General features: G+C 43.6%; 1 protein-coding gene across 2 annotated transcripts; it reads right to left on the minus strand.

Moving 5' to 3' along the window:
* Positions 1–7,387: 7,387 nt before the first annotated feature.
* cnot6a (CCR4-NOT transcription complex, subunit 6a) lies at positions 7,388–19,395 on the minus strand. 2 transcript variants are annotated; one of them, XM_037460037.2, is made up of 12 exons: positions 19,260–19,395; positions 17,994–18,115; positions 17,124–17,310; positions 16,737–16,822; positions 16,535–16,639; positions 16,323–16,391; positions 15,782–15,939; positions 15,368–15,522; positions 12,888–13,042; positions 12,464–12,697; positions 11,793–11,995; positions 7,388–11,712 (listed from the first exon to the last, which is right to left on the minus strand). In XM_037460037.2, exons 2-12 carry the CDS (start codon positions 18,103–18,105, stop codon positions 11,497–11,499), a joined length of 1,680 nt encoding a protein of 559 aa, XP_037315934.1. In that variant the 5' UTR covers positions 18,106–18,115; positions 19,260–19,395; the 3' UTR covers positions 7,388–11,496. The 2 variants fall into 2 exon arrangements, with proteins under 2 accessions (XP_037315934.1, XP_037315935.1); XM_037460038.2 differs by having other exon boundaries at positions 19,274–19,370.
* Positions 19,396–19,401: the final 6 nt, after the last annotated feature.

A 19,401-nucleotide genomic window follows, 5' to 3' on the forward strand; every position in this document is an offset into this window, starting at 1 on the left:
GGAATGCAGCAGCATTGCATCACACCCTGTGCACAGTCTGGCTCCACATTGTGGGAAAACAACATCAACACTCAAACCTGTTTGTACTTCTCCATGCAAATCATCATCATCTTGGGCAGCACTGTACACAGGATGCAGCAACGGTGCCTCGGCAAAGTAGATAATGGAAGGATCCACCTGATGCTGTTGCAGCCTGATAGCATTAGCATTGTAGCATTGTCAAGTGGCCAGGTCCTGCGTACCCTGTTTGATTGATCCTACGTTGCAATAACTCTCATTCATCCGACTCATTTCACGTCATTTTGATTTGTTTTAATGTTAAACTCAAATCCCTGCCAGTAGTCACTCTTCTACCATCCTGGTGAAAGCACACCTTCTAGTTAAGATGATGCTGTTTCTGCCAACCAGCCATTATTGTTCTTTTCACTGATTTGTATGTTTGTTTTTTCTCCTCTCGCACTCATTAGTCACACACGAACACGTACACACACCTACAGAGGTCGCACACACACACAAAGAGGAGCTGTTGTGCTCCGTGACCCACACATGCGAGTGGACAGGCCTCAGTTGACAGACAAATGCTCGGAGAACAATTATCACAGCCAAAGAGAGAGAGAGAGAGAGAGAGAGAGTCATGTGGAGGCAGCTCACTGAGGGAGACGAGGGGTTGCGACCTCGCTCCAACGCACCGCGTCTCATTGACAGAGCCAAGCGGAGACGGTCCATTTGTCCTCTGTGAGACACGGGCCTTCTGTCACTCTCAACACCGGTCTGATCGCACAGAGGCTCCATCGATGATGACTTTCCATCAATAGACACACGGATTCTCACCCTCTCGTCGTCGCTTTTAGCTTTGGCCAAAAAAAAGAAGAAGATATGAAAGAATTTCAATGAATTATTGCAACTTTGCTACAAGTCACCTTTGAGAATAATAGCAACAAGCAAATTGTTGGACCTGCACCACTTTGACCACAAATAAACTCAGGAAACACGGCACATTGTTTTGAGGAAATCGGGGCATGCAAACTTTTCCTTTTTTTCCACAAAATACGTTTTGTGGATTCCTGGCACGACTTCACAGGCACATGGCCTTATTTTCTCTGCTCTTTGAGAATAATATATTTGGTGCTGCTGGTGAAGGGATTCCTTATGTGTGCATTTACAAGCAGGTGTCCTCACCGTTTGACGTGTCCTCCACCTCAGTTACGGCTGTCAGTCGGTTCGACCTCTTCTGATGTCTGTCAAAGAAAAACAAGCAAATTGGTTGATTCTTAAAGGAAAATGCATATTTGTTTATTTGTATCTTTAAAAATGTCCCCTACACAAGCAGCTGTGTGTAAATCAGGGTGGTGTCACATTCCACTGCTCAGATGAGCTTTCTAATCCTAAAATACCCTCAAATAAGTCTCAGAAATCCTAATTAATCTGGATCCCCTTTGCAGCATTAATTGATCGCTGTGATCGCATTGGTTTTGTTTGTGTGGCATAAAAGGAGATAAATTCTTCTTTTCAGATAATCATTTTTAACATGAGGAGTAGTAGCACTTGAATTAGTGTATCCAGTAGTATTATTTATGCTGGAATTGACTCCTGTTCACAGTCTGCAAGGAAACATACTTCCATTTAGAGTCAATCTCAAGGTCATTATGAGCCGTGACGTAGACAGCAGCCGCTGAAATATGTTAAAGGGAGATTGTTCTTATAATAAAAATCTCTAGTGAGAAACTGGACCAACAATAACGTAATAAAATGAAATAATATTAATAATCACATAGTAACAGGCAAAGGGACGTGAAAAGAAAAGTACATTTTATAATCATACATTAACTAGGAGGCAGATGAGAGGCTTCATTTGAGCTCTGGGCTGAATTTGACCCCACTGCCCCCCCGACAGGTGACTTGAGTTAATGCGTCACATCTGGCCACACGGCCACCCTGCTGCACCCTCAAGTCATAAAACACACACACACACAGCAAAGAATCTGACTTGAATCTTATGAGAACTTGAGAAGAATCAACAAAAACCAGCAATAGTTTGGCTTCAGTTTATTCATCTCAATATTCGGTTGCTAGTGGCAACGATCACTGTCACACAGCACCATGGGTGCTGCTTAATTGGCATTTTAACATTCATCACTTTGTCAGATCTTTGACCAACGACCAACTATTACATAAATGTGTATATAATAGGTATCCTTGGTCCAACTCAAATATCCTCATTGAAGCATTATGTCTTTAGGTGCTTGTTGATCAGGGAAAGTTTCGTCTTTGAATTAAACCGACTCACAAGGTTTTCAGTTCTTGTCCTCTTTCCAAAACTGAACGTAACTCTCAGGTCATCACCTTCCTTTGTAAAAACACCAAACCACACCCCTTGGTTTAACAAGAGTGATAAAACACACACACACACAAGCATGTGGTGTTTTACAGAGCAGTAAATGCTCAGGTGTCTTTCCCTCCACACTAAAAGCTATCGTTATTTTGTCTCAATTGGTTCAAAAGGTCTGCTGGATTTCCACAGAAATTCTTGGGGATATTTTATGTTTGGAGCTCAGGCCGGGCCTGCTGTGTGTGTGTGTGTGTGTGTGGGGGGGGGGGGGGGGGGGCTGCTCCACCTCTCAGACACACGCCTATATTTCATGTGCTCCTTTCTCGAGTTTAACAACTTAAATCCACAACCATGGAATCCAGACAAGGACTCTGAGAGCATGTTAGGAGAATTTGGCAGAACATCACACAGGCAACTGGCCTAGTAGTCCAGTACACACACACACACACACACACACACACACGTGGGAATTTCAGAGGGAATGAATTACAGAAACGGGGTGGTTGAGTGTGGGAGGAGAAATAAAAGAAAACAAGAGGAGAGGGAGGGCGTGTACATCTGCAGAGGACTTCACAGGCATCGCAATCACGCCGCCACGTCAACACGAGACACGTCGTCTGCCAACATGGAGGCGAAGGAAAGACGAATCGGACTCTTCTCTCCCTCCTTTTTTTCTCTCCACGCGAACCAAGAACTCCTCTAACGTCACACGGGCACATTTTGACAGATGTTCCTGCGAGAAAATTCCTTTGAAAACCAAAATGAGTTTACACCCTTAAGAGGTCGTTAGATTGACCTCTTTGAGCGCCATGGAGATTCTCTTCAAACTCGCAGGCAGCGCGCTGAGTCCCTGGTTTCCATGTGAGCCCAACCGAGTGGGCATTATAGTGACTGTCACAGTCCATGTCAGGGTAAGAACAGGAAGCGCTTGGGCTCCAGCGTTATTCACTCTCTGGATCGAGATGTGTGCGATTGGGAAAGCATCAAGAATTATTTTGTTCTGCGCCATGATTACAATTTTGGCGCTTTCCTGTAGGCATCTGTTAAAGCTTCTGAATCAAGGAGATGGAGGCCCGTTAACTGGTGATAATGTCATGGACACAACTGCACCGCTTGAGTGTTGAAGTCCACTAAGTTCTGCATAATGTAGCAGCCCAGCAGTAAGAAGCAACAAAGAGACCTCAGCAAACAGCCCAATGAGCAACGACTTTGATGACTAATCTCTCCGATGTCAAAATGAACCATCCATACGTTTAACACACAAAGAATGTTGAATGTTCTGTGGTTGATAGTTAAATTATTTAATTGATCATCATAACCCTTGTGAAACAAATGTGATTAATGAACAAATGACAACATATTGTGTACTATAGACAAGGTACACAAACTAACTCAGTTATGAACCACAGCTGTGATTGGCTTATCAATCGCACATCACTCAAATTCACAAGATTATCTCCTTGGGCCAGTTGTTCAAAACATTTAATCTGGATCAAAATTATCCGCATTTGGAAATCCCCTTTTTTCCTATCCAGGATCAGGTAATCCATCTTACTTTTATGCCGGTTTTTCAAAGCAACATTGGACTGGATCACTCTGATCCAGATACACAGTTTTCAAGATTACCAAATCCGGATTACAGTGCTCTAAATGGGACAACATATCACAATGTGGGCTATGTAAAGAACAGGTAGAAGTAAGAGCCAACATAGGGTCACTGTAAGTGTTCATTTTGAGCCAAAACACAAAAATAACATAAACATCCACTTCCATTCATAATTTAACTTTAATTAAATTATATTAAATAATTACTTTTATGACCCCTCATCTGAACCACAACAAATAAAAAACAAATATACATTAACAAATACATAGTGGATATTTTGAAAACATCTTTAAAAAATAAAATGGCTAAATATCCAATTGTTAACGAAATAAAGAATGTTCAGGGTTCTTCTTCATCTGAGGAGGAGAGACCAGCATTTCCAAGCCCTGCTTTTAGGAGGCGGATCTGAAGTTTGATTTGTCTGATTTGTTCCTCTGCCAGGAATATCTGCGCTTCTGCTCTTTCAGTTTCTCGTTTAAGAAGTGATTCATAGGCATCATCATTATTATTCGGCAAAGGATGCTTCAAGCCTCTTTTCTGAGCTCCTGTGACTGCTGGCTCTACCAGTGAGGATCCAGGTTGTTCTTCAATAATAGGGCTGAGATCCAGAATGAATGTTTCCTCTGCATTAGGAAGAACTGGCTCACTTTCCTCTACAATTGTAGGCTCACCATCCCCTACAACACCATGAATCCCATGCAGAGCTTTAGAGTTCTCACCTCCAATAATGTCCAGAACCACATCTGTGTATTCACCTTTCTTAAAGGGTTTGTTGCCTGTTTGGGTGTTTTTTGCCTCAGCAAGGTCTTTTGTTGCTCTGGCCCTCAGATTCTTCGATCTAAATTTCACTTGCTCCAAGGTCCTCTTCTGGCCAGACCCCATTGCATTTACATTCTGGGTGATTTCAACCCAAATGTCTTTCTTCCTTTTGTTAGTCACCATTCCACCTGCAACAGAGCTTCCTACTATTGAGGCATAATGGCACTTAACACCCTCCAGCAGTGCATGGGTTTCTGCAACAGTGAAATTAGGTCCTTTTGAGTCCATGGTTTCACCGCTTCTGTTGTAGTGAAAATAGTATTTGTAGGCCTTGGGCATGATTGATTTAATTGAACACAAGCCACAGCACGTCAGCCAATTGGTGTGTGGGTATTTGACAGCCATCTTATATTCAGCCTTTCTCAGAGGACTTAGAGAGAGACACTGACATGGCAGGTATTGTTCATCGCTACCACCGTGTTGGTGGAAGAGGATACCGTCAAAGGGTGTATGTTGAGCGTGCACAACCACTGGAGCAATACACCACTGAAGAACTGTATGCTCGCTTTCGCTTTGGGAATGCTGATATTAAGTACATTGCAGACCTTGTCAGGCCAAAACTTCAACGGAGAACCCGAAGGAGCCACAGTCTGTCTGTGGAAGAACAGGTCCTCATTGCTCTGCGCTTCTATGCATCTGGGACTTTCTACCAAGTTGTTGGTGACAATATAGGAGTGGACAAATCAACTGAGTGATGTAGTGAAAGCTGTGTCAATTGCATTGGCCAGCCTGGTCAATCAGTTTGTTTCACTTCCAAAGGATGTCCAGATTGCCCAGACCAAGCACAAGTTTTTTCTTTTGGGGAATATGCCCAATACTATTGGGGTTATTGACTGCACTCATGTGCATATCCAAGCACCTCATGAGAGGGATTGGGAGTACATCAACCGAAAGGGGAGGCGCAGCATCAACATCCAACTTGTGGGCGATGCTGACCTCATCATCACAAACTGTGTCGTGAAGTGGCCTGGGTCTGTTCATGATGCACGCATCCTGAGAGAGAGTGCTTTATACAGAGAGCTCCAAACCAACCGACCGGATGGCATAATATTAGGAGACAGTGCCTATCCACTCCTACCATGGCTGATGACTCCTTTTCTTGCAGCAACCACACCTGCGCAGGCACGCTTCAACACTGCTCATTGCAAAACAAGATGTGCAATTGAGCATTTAAATGGAATTCTGAAGAGACGCTTTGCATGCCTTAACTACTTGCGAGTGGAACCACAGGGAGCATGCAACATAATACTTGCGTGTATCGTCCTGCACAACATCGCTACCAGGCGCAATGTCCCTCTCTGTGATGATGTTTGTGATGCACCTGAGCCTGTTGAAGAACCAGCCCAACCTCTGGTGGTCTGTCAGAATCAGGGACTGACTGGACGTATAGTAAGGGATGCAATTGTTAGACATTATTTTTGACAGGCTCATCTCTGATGATTGTTTCTTTGAAATTAATATACGGTGATGAATGACCGAAAAATGAATATATTATTTTTGTTTATTGAAATCTGTTTGGGGGATTATTTCATGGGGACACGATCATTTTTATTTTATTTTTACTTTACTATACTGAATAGCTTAATTGTTAGCCTATGTCTACTTTATCACTGTTACAACGGTTACACAAGTCAAGTGCAAAATATAAATAAAAGTATATACACTAAATGATACAAATGTATTATTTGACCAATTTTAAAGTTTTACTACATTTTCTTCCTGAAATCCACCTTGAAATCCTACCCCCTGTTGGGATCAGGATAATCCTGTTTTTTTGGATCAAAGTTATCCAAATCCCACTGACAAGTTTTGAACAACACAAACTGAAGGTTTGATCCAGATTAAAACTAGGATTGGATTCCCTGATCTAATCGGATTTCAGATTCCTTCTTTCCCTTTTGAACAACTCATTTTCAAGATTTGATCCAATCCGATAACCAAAATCCGATCAGTTTACCTTTGAACAACTGGCCCCATGTTATTGAGCAACATCGCTCTAAATTCCAGCAACTCGTTGAGAGCTGGCAGACTTCTGCAGACCCAACACATGGATCCTTTTCTTTAGTCCCGCCTCCCATCCTGGTCCTGTGGCTCCACCGTGTGTCTCCAAATGACACGACACCGTCAGCCCCAGCCCATTTATAGGCAACGTTAAACTTTGTTCACCCCCCCCGATGGGAAATCCTCTTCATTTGCCTCCCGGAAGGAAAACAAAAAGCTGAGGCTTCAGTAAGCGTGCAGTGCCCGTACTAGAGGCCCTTCGGGGTGGGGGGGGGGGGGGGGGGGTGAGCTTACTGACACACTGTCTGTGACCCACCTGAGAGGCCAAAGCGTCACACCGAGGGACCAGGTTTTAATTACAATCCATCCCCCACGATACTGACGTCTGACTAATTCACTGCAGAAAAGAGTAAAGAAAGTTGAAAGTTAGAGTGACATGTGAGGTGGGTTGAGCCACAGCAGGATGTTCCACATTACTGATAAAAGGTCAACAGAGTGGGAATAAAAACATTTAAATGATTAAGTCTGAAAAGGACTGGAAAGATTGTTTTTAAAGAAAGTAAAAAGCAGGCAGTTCAAGAAGATTTTATTTACAACATCCATTGCAAATAATAAGAGGTGACACGGCCTGAAACAGATAATATAGAATTTATTTTCAACCAGAAGTAGGAAAATACATAGGTAGGTGTAAAGGAAACAAGCAGAACCTGTTGTAGTCAAACAGAAAAAAAGAAACAAAAACTAGTCCGAAGAGAAGAGGACGGCTAAAGGTACAACAGAAAGCATTGTTTACCATTCACTTTCTTATTTTAAACGGGGTGTTGATTTGAAAACAGCTGCCTTGATTTTTCATCTGGATCAATGGACATTCTACAACATTGTGCAAGTGTTTAGACATTATTCTCTTTTCGCTGGTATTTCATGAATGGTAAACAATAGTTGGTCCAGTGCATAAACACAGTGACACAGATCAATGTACTCAGCGGACTACAAAGAGACAATTCTGATCAATGAACAACTACGACTGGATCAGCAAATATACAAGATGGATGATGCGTGGGGAACGAAGCAGGAAAGCAGGTTGAAGATTGAAAGCAGAAGAACCCTAAAGCAGCAAATGATAAAACCACATTTCACAGATCAAATATTGGAATAGCCATGTTGTTTGGCTCTGAATGTTTACTGGGTGTCATTGAAAGTTTTGGAAAAAAGATGCGTTCAGAATCTGATGTCTTTTGAGAAACCGAACACGACTTGACTTTGTTCACGTGATTCAAGGAAAAAAGGCTCAACGTTGTTGGTTTCCTGACAGCCATCAACGCTTCATGAGACTACGATGGGGATCAAACTAAATGAATGACAGGTTGCTCTACAGAGGACTACAAGCCGCTTTGGGGTGCACCGTTACAAAGAGATGCACCCTGGGAAAAATGACACCTAAAAACAAGCCAACTATTAAACACAATGCAACAGTGGAGATTAAAGCGACCAAAGCTTTCAGGGCGACTCAGCCATTCGCCGCAATTTCACTCGCAAGTCGTAGTCCGGGGGTTTAAAATAAAGGGTGGGGAGGCAAGGCGGGGGGGGGGGCAGTCAACAAGCAAACTTCAGCCACATCAGTGAGCGGCAATAGTAGCTAGCGAGTGTAACAGGTTTAAACACAGTGATGCACAAGAACAGAGTGAAACGGACTAGAAGTACTCCGTCATCACAGAGCAGCGGCGCTCCGCTAGCTCCGCTAGCTCCGCCCCCAAAAACTAAACAAGGAAAACACGCTTTACAGCAGCCGGAAGTGCGGTTCTGGTGCCGAGACCTACGCTAAAGGCACCAGCACTCTCCAGCTAGTGCCATGCAACACCCAAAATAAAGCCGAGAAGCTAATTCAACAAAAGCAGAAATCAGGTGGAACACCGTGTGCTGACGAGCCCCCGACCCCCCAGCTGCTCTCATCAGCACCACGGCTCAGCGGTGTGAGGAGGAAATATATCGAGTACAAGTAAAAACAACACCGCCTTAGAATTCATGATTTACACATCAGAACACAATTCATTTTCTTTTTAGAAAGGAAACATGAGATACATCTTTTATTCACACTTTACAAAAAAAGCTAACCTTTAAATCTAATACAATACTAATGCCATTCAGGAGAGAAAAAGAAAAAAATCAAACTGGACACATCGGTTTCCATTTGGAAGAAAAAAAAAAAAAGTTTAAAAGACAGACATGTGGGGGGGGGGGGGGGGGAGGACAAGAAACCAGAGGACTAAATGTGTACTTCCTATTAACTCGCTTCCCTCTTGCTTTAAAAAGTGTCAACATACACATTAAAGTAAATCTTCATCTGCCACAGATGGACCAGCGGGGGGGGGGGAGCTTCATTTAGCGCTCGTCTGGATTATTGAGTGTAAAAAAAACACGGCTGTAGAATTCATTTCATTTGCTGAGACACAAATTTGATTCGTCGCAACGTGCCGCCTGTCCGGCTTTCAGGGAGAAATCGCTGCCCCCCATCCCCGGTTCATCCAAAAGCAGAAGGGCCCCCCACCTCCTCCGATGCAGAGGTGGGGGGCCACAGATGGCACTATAGCTGCAGTGACGAAGGTAAGAGCTACACAGAGTGGTCCAGCAAAAGGTTTTAAAAAGACACAGCTTGAGTAATATGTGGGGGGGGGGGGTCTGAGGTCGGGCTTAGGAGATTTAGATTTCATGGCCGTGGAAATAGCAAAGGGCTAGATATTTATGGGGGGGGTCCGGGCGTGGAGCTGTACTGAGGTACAAAAAAGGGGGCCGACAATCACAGAGTGGACTTAACAAAGATCTCGTGTTCCGTGAGGGGGGGGGGGGAGAAAGCATACCTGATTAATAGAGCTCAATGAATAGGAAGAATATACACATCATCATAACATCGTCACAGCTCATAAAAAAGGAAACCAACATTAACAAAAAATAATAAAAAGGACATAAAATCTTCACACATGTCTCAACAGTATTTAAAAATAAAAAGGAGAAAAGGTTGTTCAGGCGTTCGTCAAATGTAGATAGTGCAAGACAACGACAACTGCTACAGTGAGGCACGATGTTTTTCTTGTACATGTGGGATTCATAATAGTTGTATCGGTCACACCTCACTAGTGTGTGTGTGTGTGTGCGATCTAGCGATGAACAGATGTAGAGTCCCCGGTGGGCGGCGACTCATCGGCGCGTGTCCTTTTGTCTGAACGGATGTGGATCGATGGTCTGTTAATGGGTGAGAACCAACAGGCAGACTACTCTCTGGTCTATTTACAATTGCAGCAATAGGCCGACGTATCAAATCAACAGAAGGGGCAACGGGGGGGGGGGAGAAAAGGGACCAGTGAACAGCTGGGGAGTGCAAAGTTGTGACAGTGAACGCCTTGAACAACCTCTTCTTACGTCTTTTGTACAAGCTGGTAATATCAATTCATCTCAACATTAACTGGATAAAAATTTAGCCATAGTTTACAATACAATCCTTTTTTTCAAATCTGATCATAATTTACTTTTAGTACAAAAAAAACGCCAGAAAACCGGTCTTTTGTGGTTCATATACAATCATGTAAAGACGGAGTCTAGATTTCGATTCTGTACAAACACTTGTGGAAAAACCAGGGCTTTTGTGTATGGATTTCATGGCTGGGGAAAGTCACTACTGGCCTCGGAGACAGTGCTACAGATCTGCCTGCAAATGACCCGTGTGTCTGTGAGAGGAATGCTGGTTTTTACTCCTGTGTTTAAGACCTTACATGCTCCCTCCGCCTAAAAGCAACAGAGACAAAGAAAAGATTTGTCAAAGCCCCTTTATCACTTTGCCCATCAGCCTAAATCCCTTGACCGAAGATGGGGGGGTACGGGGGGGCCACATGAGCTCCTCAGCACAAGCCCGGCCTCACAATGACACAAGCTGGGGTTAAAAGAATCTGCCAACAAGATGGGTAGCTGCCCTCAGTTTCTCACCACGTACAGCCCTGAGGAGAACCGGGTGGTTCCCGGGACGTCTGATCCTCAAGTCGGAGGGGGGGGAAACTATCTCGTAGCACCGCAGGAGGCCGGGATCACACAAGAGACCTCCGCGCCACACAATGAACGCGGGATATCTCGCCACACCCGTCTCCGTGAGGGGAGGGGGCTCTTGAAAAAGGTGGATCTGACCAGACAACCCGACGCAGTTAACGAGCGAGTCCAAAGGAGACAGAAAGTGTGCCGGCTGCCCAGAATGCACGGGGATAGGAGGGGGGGGGAGGGGGGGGAGACGGGACAAGCACAAGTTAATGATGGAAGTCCGAGACTGACAAGGCTGCTGTCGTTGCTGGTTTTGAATTTATACAGGACAGACAGGCAGACCCTGAGCGGGGGGGGTCGTCCCTTCGGCTCTGAAACCAAACGGCGGCCCAACGTGACAGATCTGAAGGAGCTACCATCCCCTGTGGGTGGAAGGACAGAAGCAAAGTGGGTGGATTTGAGGGGGAGGGGGTCCAAAACACAAAATATGATACACAAACAGGACTGAATCAAGCAGTTAAAAAAAGAAAAACAGAAAGAAAAAAATAGATTATCTATAACATTATACGAAATCCCTGTCGGCCAGACCTCACTGTACGAATATTTTACAGGTTGTGTATTTGTCTTCCTCCCCCGGAATGGTGGAGGGAGGGGCTGGTAGTGGGAGGGAGGAGGGTCTGAATGGGAGATGCTCCCCTCGTGGTGATGTGGCAGGGACTCACTACCTGCGAGCAGGCAGATGGAGCCCATTGACCTGGGGGGGCAGATTGGGCAGGAGAAGCTCCATCTGGCCGAAGAGGGAGAAGTGGTCGGAGGGGATGTGGGGGTGTGGGCAGCCGCTGACATTGTTCTCTACGAGCCAGTGGGGGTCCAGGGGGCCCAGGATACCCAGCACGTTCAGCTGAGGCTTGGAGTAGAAAATGTAGTCGATGACACCCTGTGGAGAGAAGAGGAGGCACCTTAAAGCGACACATCACCAGTATGACAGTCACCAAGCAGCGCCAGCCGTGCAATCACCTTGAAGTCGAAGGTGTAGTTGGTGTAAGGCATCAGGCCGTCCTCGTAGGCCGTCTTCAGCTTGAAGCCGTGGGTGATCCGGCCGTTGGACGAGCTGCTCTTGCCGTTGCAGTTGAATTTGGTCAGGCTGTCGCTGTAGCGAAGCTCCTTGAAGTCCTTGTGGGTGCAGTCCACCCCGCCGCTACTGAGGTACTCCACCACGCCTGAACAGACGCAAGCAAAGGAGGCGCAAACCTCGTAAGTAACGCAGCACTTTGCACAGATTCTAAAATCTCTTCCCATTTTCCCCATGGGCATTTCTTCCAGGATTATTCTTCAGAATACTGAGACCTATACATCCTAAATAAATAATACAGAAAAGTGAAAGGGACATCGAGCGAGGTGAAGCCTGCAGTCCGGAGGAACTGCTGTTGCTGTTGTTGTGATGGTTGTATTTTAGGTTAGTTGTGTTGCCTCTTTTCATGGGCTCTCCTCATTTTCAGCTTAAAGCCAAAATGTTCTCACACCAGAGCTGAAGATTGCAGCTTTAAAAACATATTGGTGACTTTCATTTATATGTAGAAAGAACACAATATATCACAGCACCAAAAAGACTCACTCGTGTCAATATATCAATGATCATGACAGCTCTACCTCTGGTCAGATGAAGCTCTTTGGCCTCGCACACTCACCAGAGTCAGGCAAAGAGTTGAGGTCAGCGCACAGCACCAGTGGAATGGCATTGATCTCCCCAGACACGGAGGACAACTTGAGGCTGCGCGTGGCCTTGTCCACTATGTTCTTCACTTCGGACAGGAACATCATGGTCTGGACCAGCTTGACGTCAGAGTACTCGGGGTCCCAGTGCATGTGGGCGTTGGCCACCAGGAGCAGCTGCTTCTCCATGCCATGGAGGGACTTTCCAGCTGAGGGGAGAGAAGCAAGCAGACGTCATACATATAGGAATTCCACTTAATGAAATGCACAGTTGGTCATTCATGGAGCCCGTCAACACCGGCAATCCTTAGGTGAGTCAGTTTCAGAGAAGTTCATTCATAATAGGCGAGACTAGCCAAACCTTTGTTGGCCACAGGTCAGAACTGAGTATCTACTCACAGGAGGCCTCCATCATCTCTTTGCGGACCTCGAGCAGCGTAGCTACGCCGATGTTGTCCTTTGTCATCACCCTGTTCAGCATGGCCTCCGAGCCCTCGGAGTTAGCCATGGCCAGCTGGTTGAACTCCACCGTGTGCTTCTGCACTGCGCTGAACCTGGAGATAGACAGGAGGAGGGAAGGCTTAGAGGCTCCGCAAGGTGTGTTGGCAATAAATGAATATAAAAGAAGCGCCGTTTGTGACGCGCTGCAAACAGATCCTGGATGAAGTCTGAGTTAGTCTAAACTAGGCTTAACGCGTTCACTATCCGAGTTGCAACACTTTAACAAAACAGATAGCTGGGTGACAACCAAGCTCAGACAGAATGTGAGGGTTGGGTACTGAAAACCGGTGCCATGGCTACTTGTGTTACGTGTATATAGATTGACAGACGGTCATAACTTTATACAACATTCAATAACACTCTAACAGGCTAAAACAACCCGACCGTTTGACACACATGATTTGTAACATAACCCTGCTGAAATGCATGCTGGGAACAGCTTCCCCGCCAGATCAATGAGGAGAACCTCTGTCGCTACATGAAAACGCAGAACAAAATTTGTTGAGCCACTGGTTTTGCCTCTGATGGCAACACTAGCAGCCACACTAGCTAACACGCTAACGAGCTAACGAGCTAACTTGCCGACTATTTGGCCAGCGAGCGGGGAACAGCTGTTCGGGTCGCCGCGGTCCTTTTCGGGGTCAATAAATTAATGTGTGAAAAAGTACTGTGATACCGTCGTATACAATACTGTGATATGAATTTTTGGCCATAGAACCCAGCACTACAATCAAGTCTCTTCTCTGAACATTCTCTCAGCGGAAACAAGTCCTTCCCCCTCTACTCGAAGTCTGGTACCAGACTATTCAATACCAACATTTGAGTGGAAGCACCTTCTGGAGGCGAGATATACTGAATGTGACAGCCAGCCGCATTCTGCAGCTGTGTCCTTCAAATGCTTCTTTTAGACATGCAAGATGTTGTATATTTATTCACGTAATAAAGACAAATATTCTCCCAAAGCACAGAGACGACTCACATTTCATCAATGTGTGGAACTTGATTCCTCTAAATATCCATACAAGAAAGCAAGCAGAAATGGGAAAGGATTCTTATGACAATTTAGGTAAAGCTATAATAGCAATCACATGCAGTTCAATTGATTTGACACATTTTTTACAAATTCAAACCATTCACTGTATGGTAAGTCATCAGCACTATGCTATTGGTTTTTAAATGACGTTATAAACATGCTTTTATTCATTACAGGCCTATAACAGTCCCATGAACAACATCAGGTTGTATCGTTTTCACCCACACTAAGCCACATTCAAAATTCAACCCTCTGCATCAATTAAAAATTGTCATAATTAAATGATCGCTTGTTGTTAAAAATGGACTAATGATTTTTATGTCAACTTGGCATTAGTAACCGACCAATTTAGCATCATATTTTTAATTAGACTCAAGCTGGACAGCGGAAAAGAGCAAAATGCATTCCACACATTTCTTTCTTGTAACTACATTACCCACGATTCAGGATGTCCAACAGCTGGGCTAGGATTACGCTGCGAGCAACGACTGAGGATGCAACCAGACGCGAGTAGCAGCTAAAGAGGTCCGATGAGCTGACACAGCTGTTGCTCCACAATAGCAGATCTTCATTTTTTAATGGATCACTTTGTGAAATGCAGCAGCCTCAACGCGGCTCAGTGGAGCCACAAAAGACTTTGTACAAACTTTTTCCAAATATTTGCCAAACCCCTTAAAAAGACTGAAGTGCTAAATCCATGTTGTGCCCCTCTAATGGAAGTTAAAATTAAGAGCTCAGGTTCATTGACAAAACTGATAGATCTTTTAAAAAGTGCCCAACCAATGTTGATGATTTCAAAGATCAATCCCAACCCCTAATATTCCATCTTAAAAAAGTACAGCTTCTGAAATCTATGACTGCAGGCGGGATTTTACAGCAACAAATGCGCCGTCTCAACACTTTAACAAATAGACCTTTGAATAGTCAAAGCGGTTGGGTAGGTCAGCAGCGGTGTTTACCACACTGCTCAACAAAAACCAGACGCCTTCAACGCAGCGATTAAAAAAACAAAACAGTACAAGACTCAGTTCTCCGGCATCACAAATTGGACTGCAAATGCATTTAAAAAAGGGTCCGCCCTAACTTCTTCATTAGAATAATTTGAGACTCATAAGTACAGGGGGAAAAAGTTGTACGAGTTTAGCAAACTATAATTGCACAACGATAACACTGCATCAGCCACTCAAGCAACAAAATCAGGAACTAGCCTAAATCCATCCTCATACAATACCAGATATTAACTTGATCGAGAAACACACAAATCATAACTATTTAACTGTTTAAAATATAAATGAAATTATTTCATGTCCTAATTCGACAACAATATTGTGACACATGTACATACTTGTCGGTTTTGTAGAAAATTGCACAACCATCCACGTGTTTACGGTCAGACTCAGACATCGTCCTGGCTCGTGACTTTGGACTGAAGAACCCTTCGTATCCCTGCTCCTTCAGCTCAGGCAAGAAGAAATTGTAGTACTGCTCGGTCTCAACTTCCTGCATTTACCAGAAAGAGGAAACGTGTGAGGAGGGAGTGACTGACAGCCACACATTTAGAACAAAACAGCTCCTTACAAAACAAATCTTTTCAAAATGAAACATTTTAAGACAAGACGCAACAAAGAGCATTCATTGGTAAGCATTACATTTTATAAGTGTTGCTTTTTTGTATTGACTGGTTTGCTGCTACAACGAAACCCAAATCTTTTTATCTTGTTGAATCTGCATTGATAAAGTTTTGTTATTTATATCTCACCTGCAAACTGATGATGTCAGCATTGCAGCTCATTATCTCCTGCATGATGGATTTCTTCCTGTACTCCCAGTTTAGAGCCCAAGAGGGGCAGTAGCCATAAAGCTGACGTGTGGCATACTTATCACACAGCACATTGTAGCACATCACAGAGAACAGGGCTAACGGGAGAAATGGACAAACAGGACAGAACTCAGAATTGCTGGAGAAGCTGATGATTTACTGCCTCAAATTATTTTTAGGAGGGATAGGGACATATCCAATCGTTTAACTACAGGTCTTAAAATTAAATGACCATAATAAAGCCTAGATCAATGCTGTGTTCTTTTTTTCTGTGTATACATAGAAAACACTATGCAGTTTGGCAAACCAGATCCATTTAGTAACACTTAGTGATAGTAAAAGGAGACTTGGTGTGGCCATGGAGGAGAGGTTGCATGCATGTATTCGTTTCCTCCAAAATCCTCTATCGAGGCACAATTTGACAGAAATTAAAAGGTTCCGTTATCTATTGGAGCCTTAACCTCAGGTGTGTTGTCCTTACCCGAGGGCCTTGTTCGGTCTGGTTCCTGCAGTGAGATCCATGACCGGGCTGGGGGCTGCTCCGTTGGTACTGAGCAGAGGGAGAAGTGGTGTAATATGGTGACAACATGAACACAGATCAGTCAAGCGATTAAGTTAATAATACGCTGTTGAGTTCAAACTTTCACCACCTACATTTACTGAGGACATTTTAGAGGGTGAATATAAACTCACTGCGCTTGACAGCCCCTGCCAGATTGTCTAACAAGTAGTTGAGCAGTCTTCGCGTGCCATCGGGTTCCTGGTAGAGGTTCATAATTTCTTGTGCAAGTGGGTTTCCTGTTGATGAAAAAGCAAAGTGGGCTGAATCAGCGCCGAAAGGAAAATGGGATTTCAAAATTAGAATGGCTACGAACAACATTGATAAGGCACTCACCTTTCAACCCCAGTGTTTGTAACTGAAACAGTTTCCCCAATTCAAATGGCAGAACTCGCAACTGGTTGTTATTTAAAAGCAGTTCCCTGTGGAGGACATAGGGAAACCAATATTAGAAACCAGCCCTTGTGAGAAATAATCCAAAAGACTTTCCTATACCACGGTTCCCTACTTCAGATTGATTGCTAATGTGAACTTAATATGGAAGGAACTCAGCAGATACCTTATGGTTCTACGATTGATTGAAATAACACATGTTGCCAAATATGGCAGTACCAACATGTAACGTGTGGGAGTGCCAAAGCTGGTTTTAAGATCAACTCAGTGACAGCTACTCGTTGCCATTGGGCCAGAATTACGGATTAAATATGAACTGAAATAACTCACCTGAGAGAAACCATGTTGCCAAGCTCTGCCGGCAGGCTCCTGATCTTATTGGATGAGAGATCCAGGTACACCAGGTTGTTTAGTTTGGCAATGTCTGGTGGAATGCGTGACAGGGAGTTGTCAGCAATATGCAGGGCAGTCAGATGGTTGAGAGAGAAGAGGGCTTGGCTCAGACTCCTTACTCGGCCTGCAGTGATGGTGAGAAAGGAACACGGATGGGAGAATTAAATCCAGCTAACCAATTATTTACTCCCCTTTCAATGAGGGAAAAACATGGAATAACTGATTTTCTATTAGGGTGAATGTATCAACACTGTGTTGAATGATTAAGATGATGCTTAGGCATGAAACAGAAAACTTCACATAAAACATGGACAAACAAAATAATAGTAAGAAAACAATGTTACAGTGACTTTGTTCCAACCTAGCAAAACAGTGTGGAGCTTTGATAATTAGTTATCAAAGTTATTTAACAGAATTAGCTAGCAAACCACGGGAATACAGGCTAAATACTTGAAATGATTTTGTAGGAGAAATATCTCAAACCAATTTACATTCAACACTATTGTTATGCCAGGGAACCAAGGCCATAATGAATAAACACATGCAGTTAAAAACAAATTAAAAATGGACTGACATGTGCAGAGTTGAAATAGTGAAAATTGAGTATTACGGCAATTTTTGTGCAAGACTATTTGACTTAATCAAATGAGGCATCCATTCCTTTGACTTAAGCTTGCTGGTACTGTGCATGCTGTGTCTTACTTTAACAGGACCATGTGCCAACAGGCCTGTTACATGCGACCAGGAAGAGTTGATACATAAAGACACGACTTTTCCTACTGAACTAAAAACTCCAACTATACTCGCCACTGATTTCCAGCTCAGCCCAGTATGACTTCTTCCCGTTGGCTGCCTCCTCGGTTGACATTATTGTGTACATCCGCCTGGGATCCGGCGGGTCATATTTTTCCTTGGGCATTCCTATAACACTGCGGAGATATTATTATTTTCAATATCAGTCATGGACTTCCCGTATGTCCTCAATTGAAAGGCATTCCAGTCAGGTTCTCTTCATACTAAACCTAAAATATACAGATGTAGGAAGGAGTAAACTTACATATTAACTACACAGGTAAACACATTAAATAATGTTAACACATGTACGCGATAATGTTCACAAATGTTCACATATAAACAGAAGACTAAACTGTAACCCCCACCGTTCAGAGAGCAAGTAATTGACTTAATTAACATATGATTAAGATGAGATATTACTTACAATTGTTTATAATACAACTAACTTTAAACTGCTTTCTAGAGAGGCTGGGATTGCATTAGAGTTAAGTTACATAACAAGCAGAATTAAAATCAGCAACGTAACAATACATTTCATGAATAACTTGGCAAACTAGAATAGACTAAAGCTTCAATTAACGTTGAGCAAATATCTGATATTAAACTGCATTTAGTAGAGTAAAAATAGCAAACTCTCGCTAAAATTAGACGATGTTTCCTTCCGTTGTCGCTAACTCATTAGCCTAGCTTAACCCCAATAAGTAGCGTTAGCTATCAAACTAACATAACAAACGCTAAATAGCTAAAGTTAGCTTGCTAACTAGCTAGCAAGATCGTAAAAGAACAAGGGAAGTAACGCTAGGTGATATCATGTTAGTGCCATTAGTTAATTGTCCTTAGCACCGTTTGCGAGTAGGTTAGCTAAAAAAACACAAATGTATATTAAAATGTACTACACAGTTGGTGTTTACATAATGGCAAAGCACTGACTTGCGCATTTACACAAGGCCACGAAACAGCGCATTAACATTAGTTAAGTTAGCTACCGCTAGCTAGCACCCCAAAGGCCAGAATTGGCTGCTATGTTGTAAACCAAGTGAACGCGCTCCCTACGCTACACAATGCTGGGCTTGCATGAAATTGTGAGCTATTTAGCTTAGATTGAGGTAGCTTGTTAGCTTTCAGCTAACGTAGCTCAATTACTCGAAGCTGAGACTTCCTATCCAGATTAAGTCCTACTTTGAAAAATGACCACATTGCTTTAAACATCTAAATAAGATTGCCGTGGAATGTCTGAAAACTACTCCGGTCTAATCAGAAAGATTTATTTGGTTGTACCTGCAAGAGCATACCAAATCGCGAGGACGACTGCGTGTTCTCTTTTGTTTTCTAGCTACTTCTCACTCGCTTCCGCTGCTGTATCATGGCGACTGTTGGGATTTTTTTCTTCTCCGCGTCGGTAACAGCGTGCGATCCTATT

This window comes from Pungitius pungitius, chromosome 2 (genome assembly GCF_949316345.1).
Source record: "Pungitius pungitius chromosome 2, fPunPun2.1, whole genome shotgun sequence".
Taxonomy (NCBI): domain Eukaryota; kingdom Metazoa; phylum Chordata; class Actinopteri; order Perciformes; family Gasterosteidae; genus Pungitius; species Pungitius pungitius.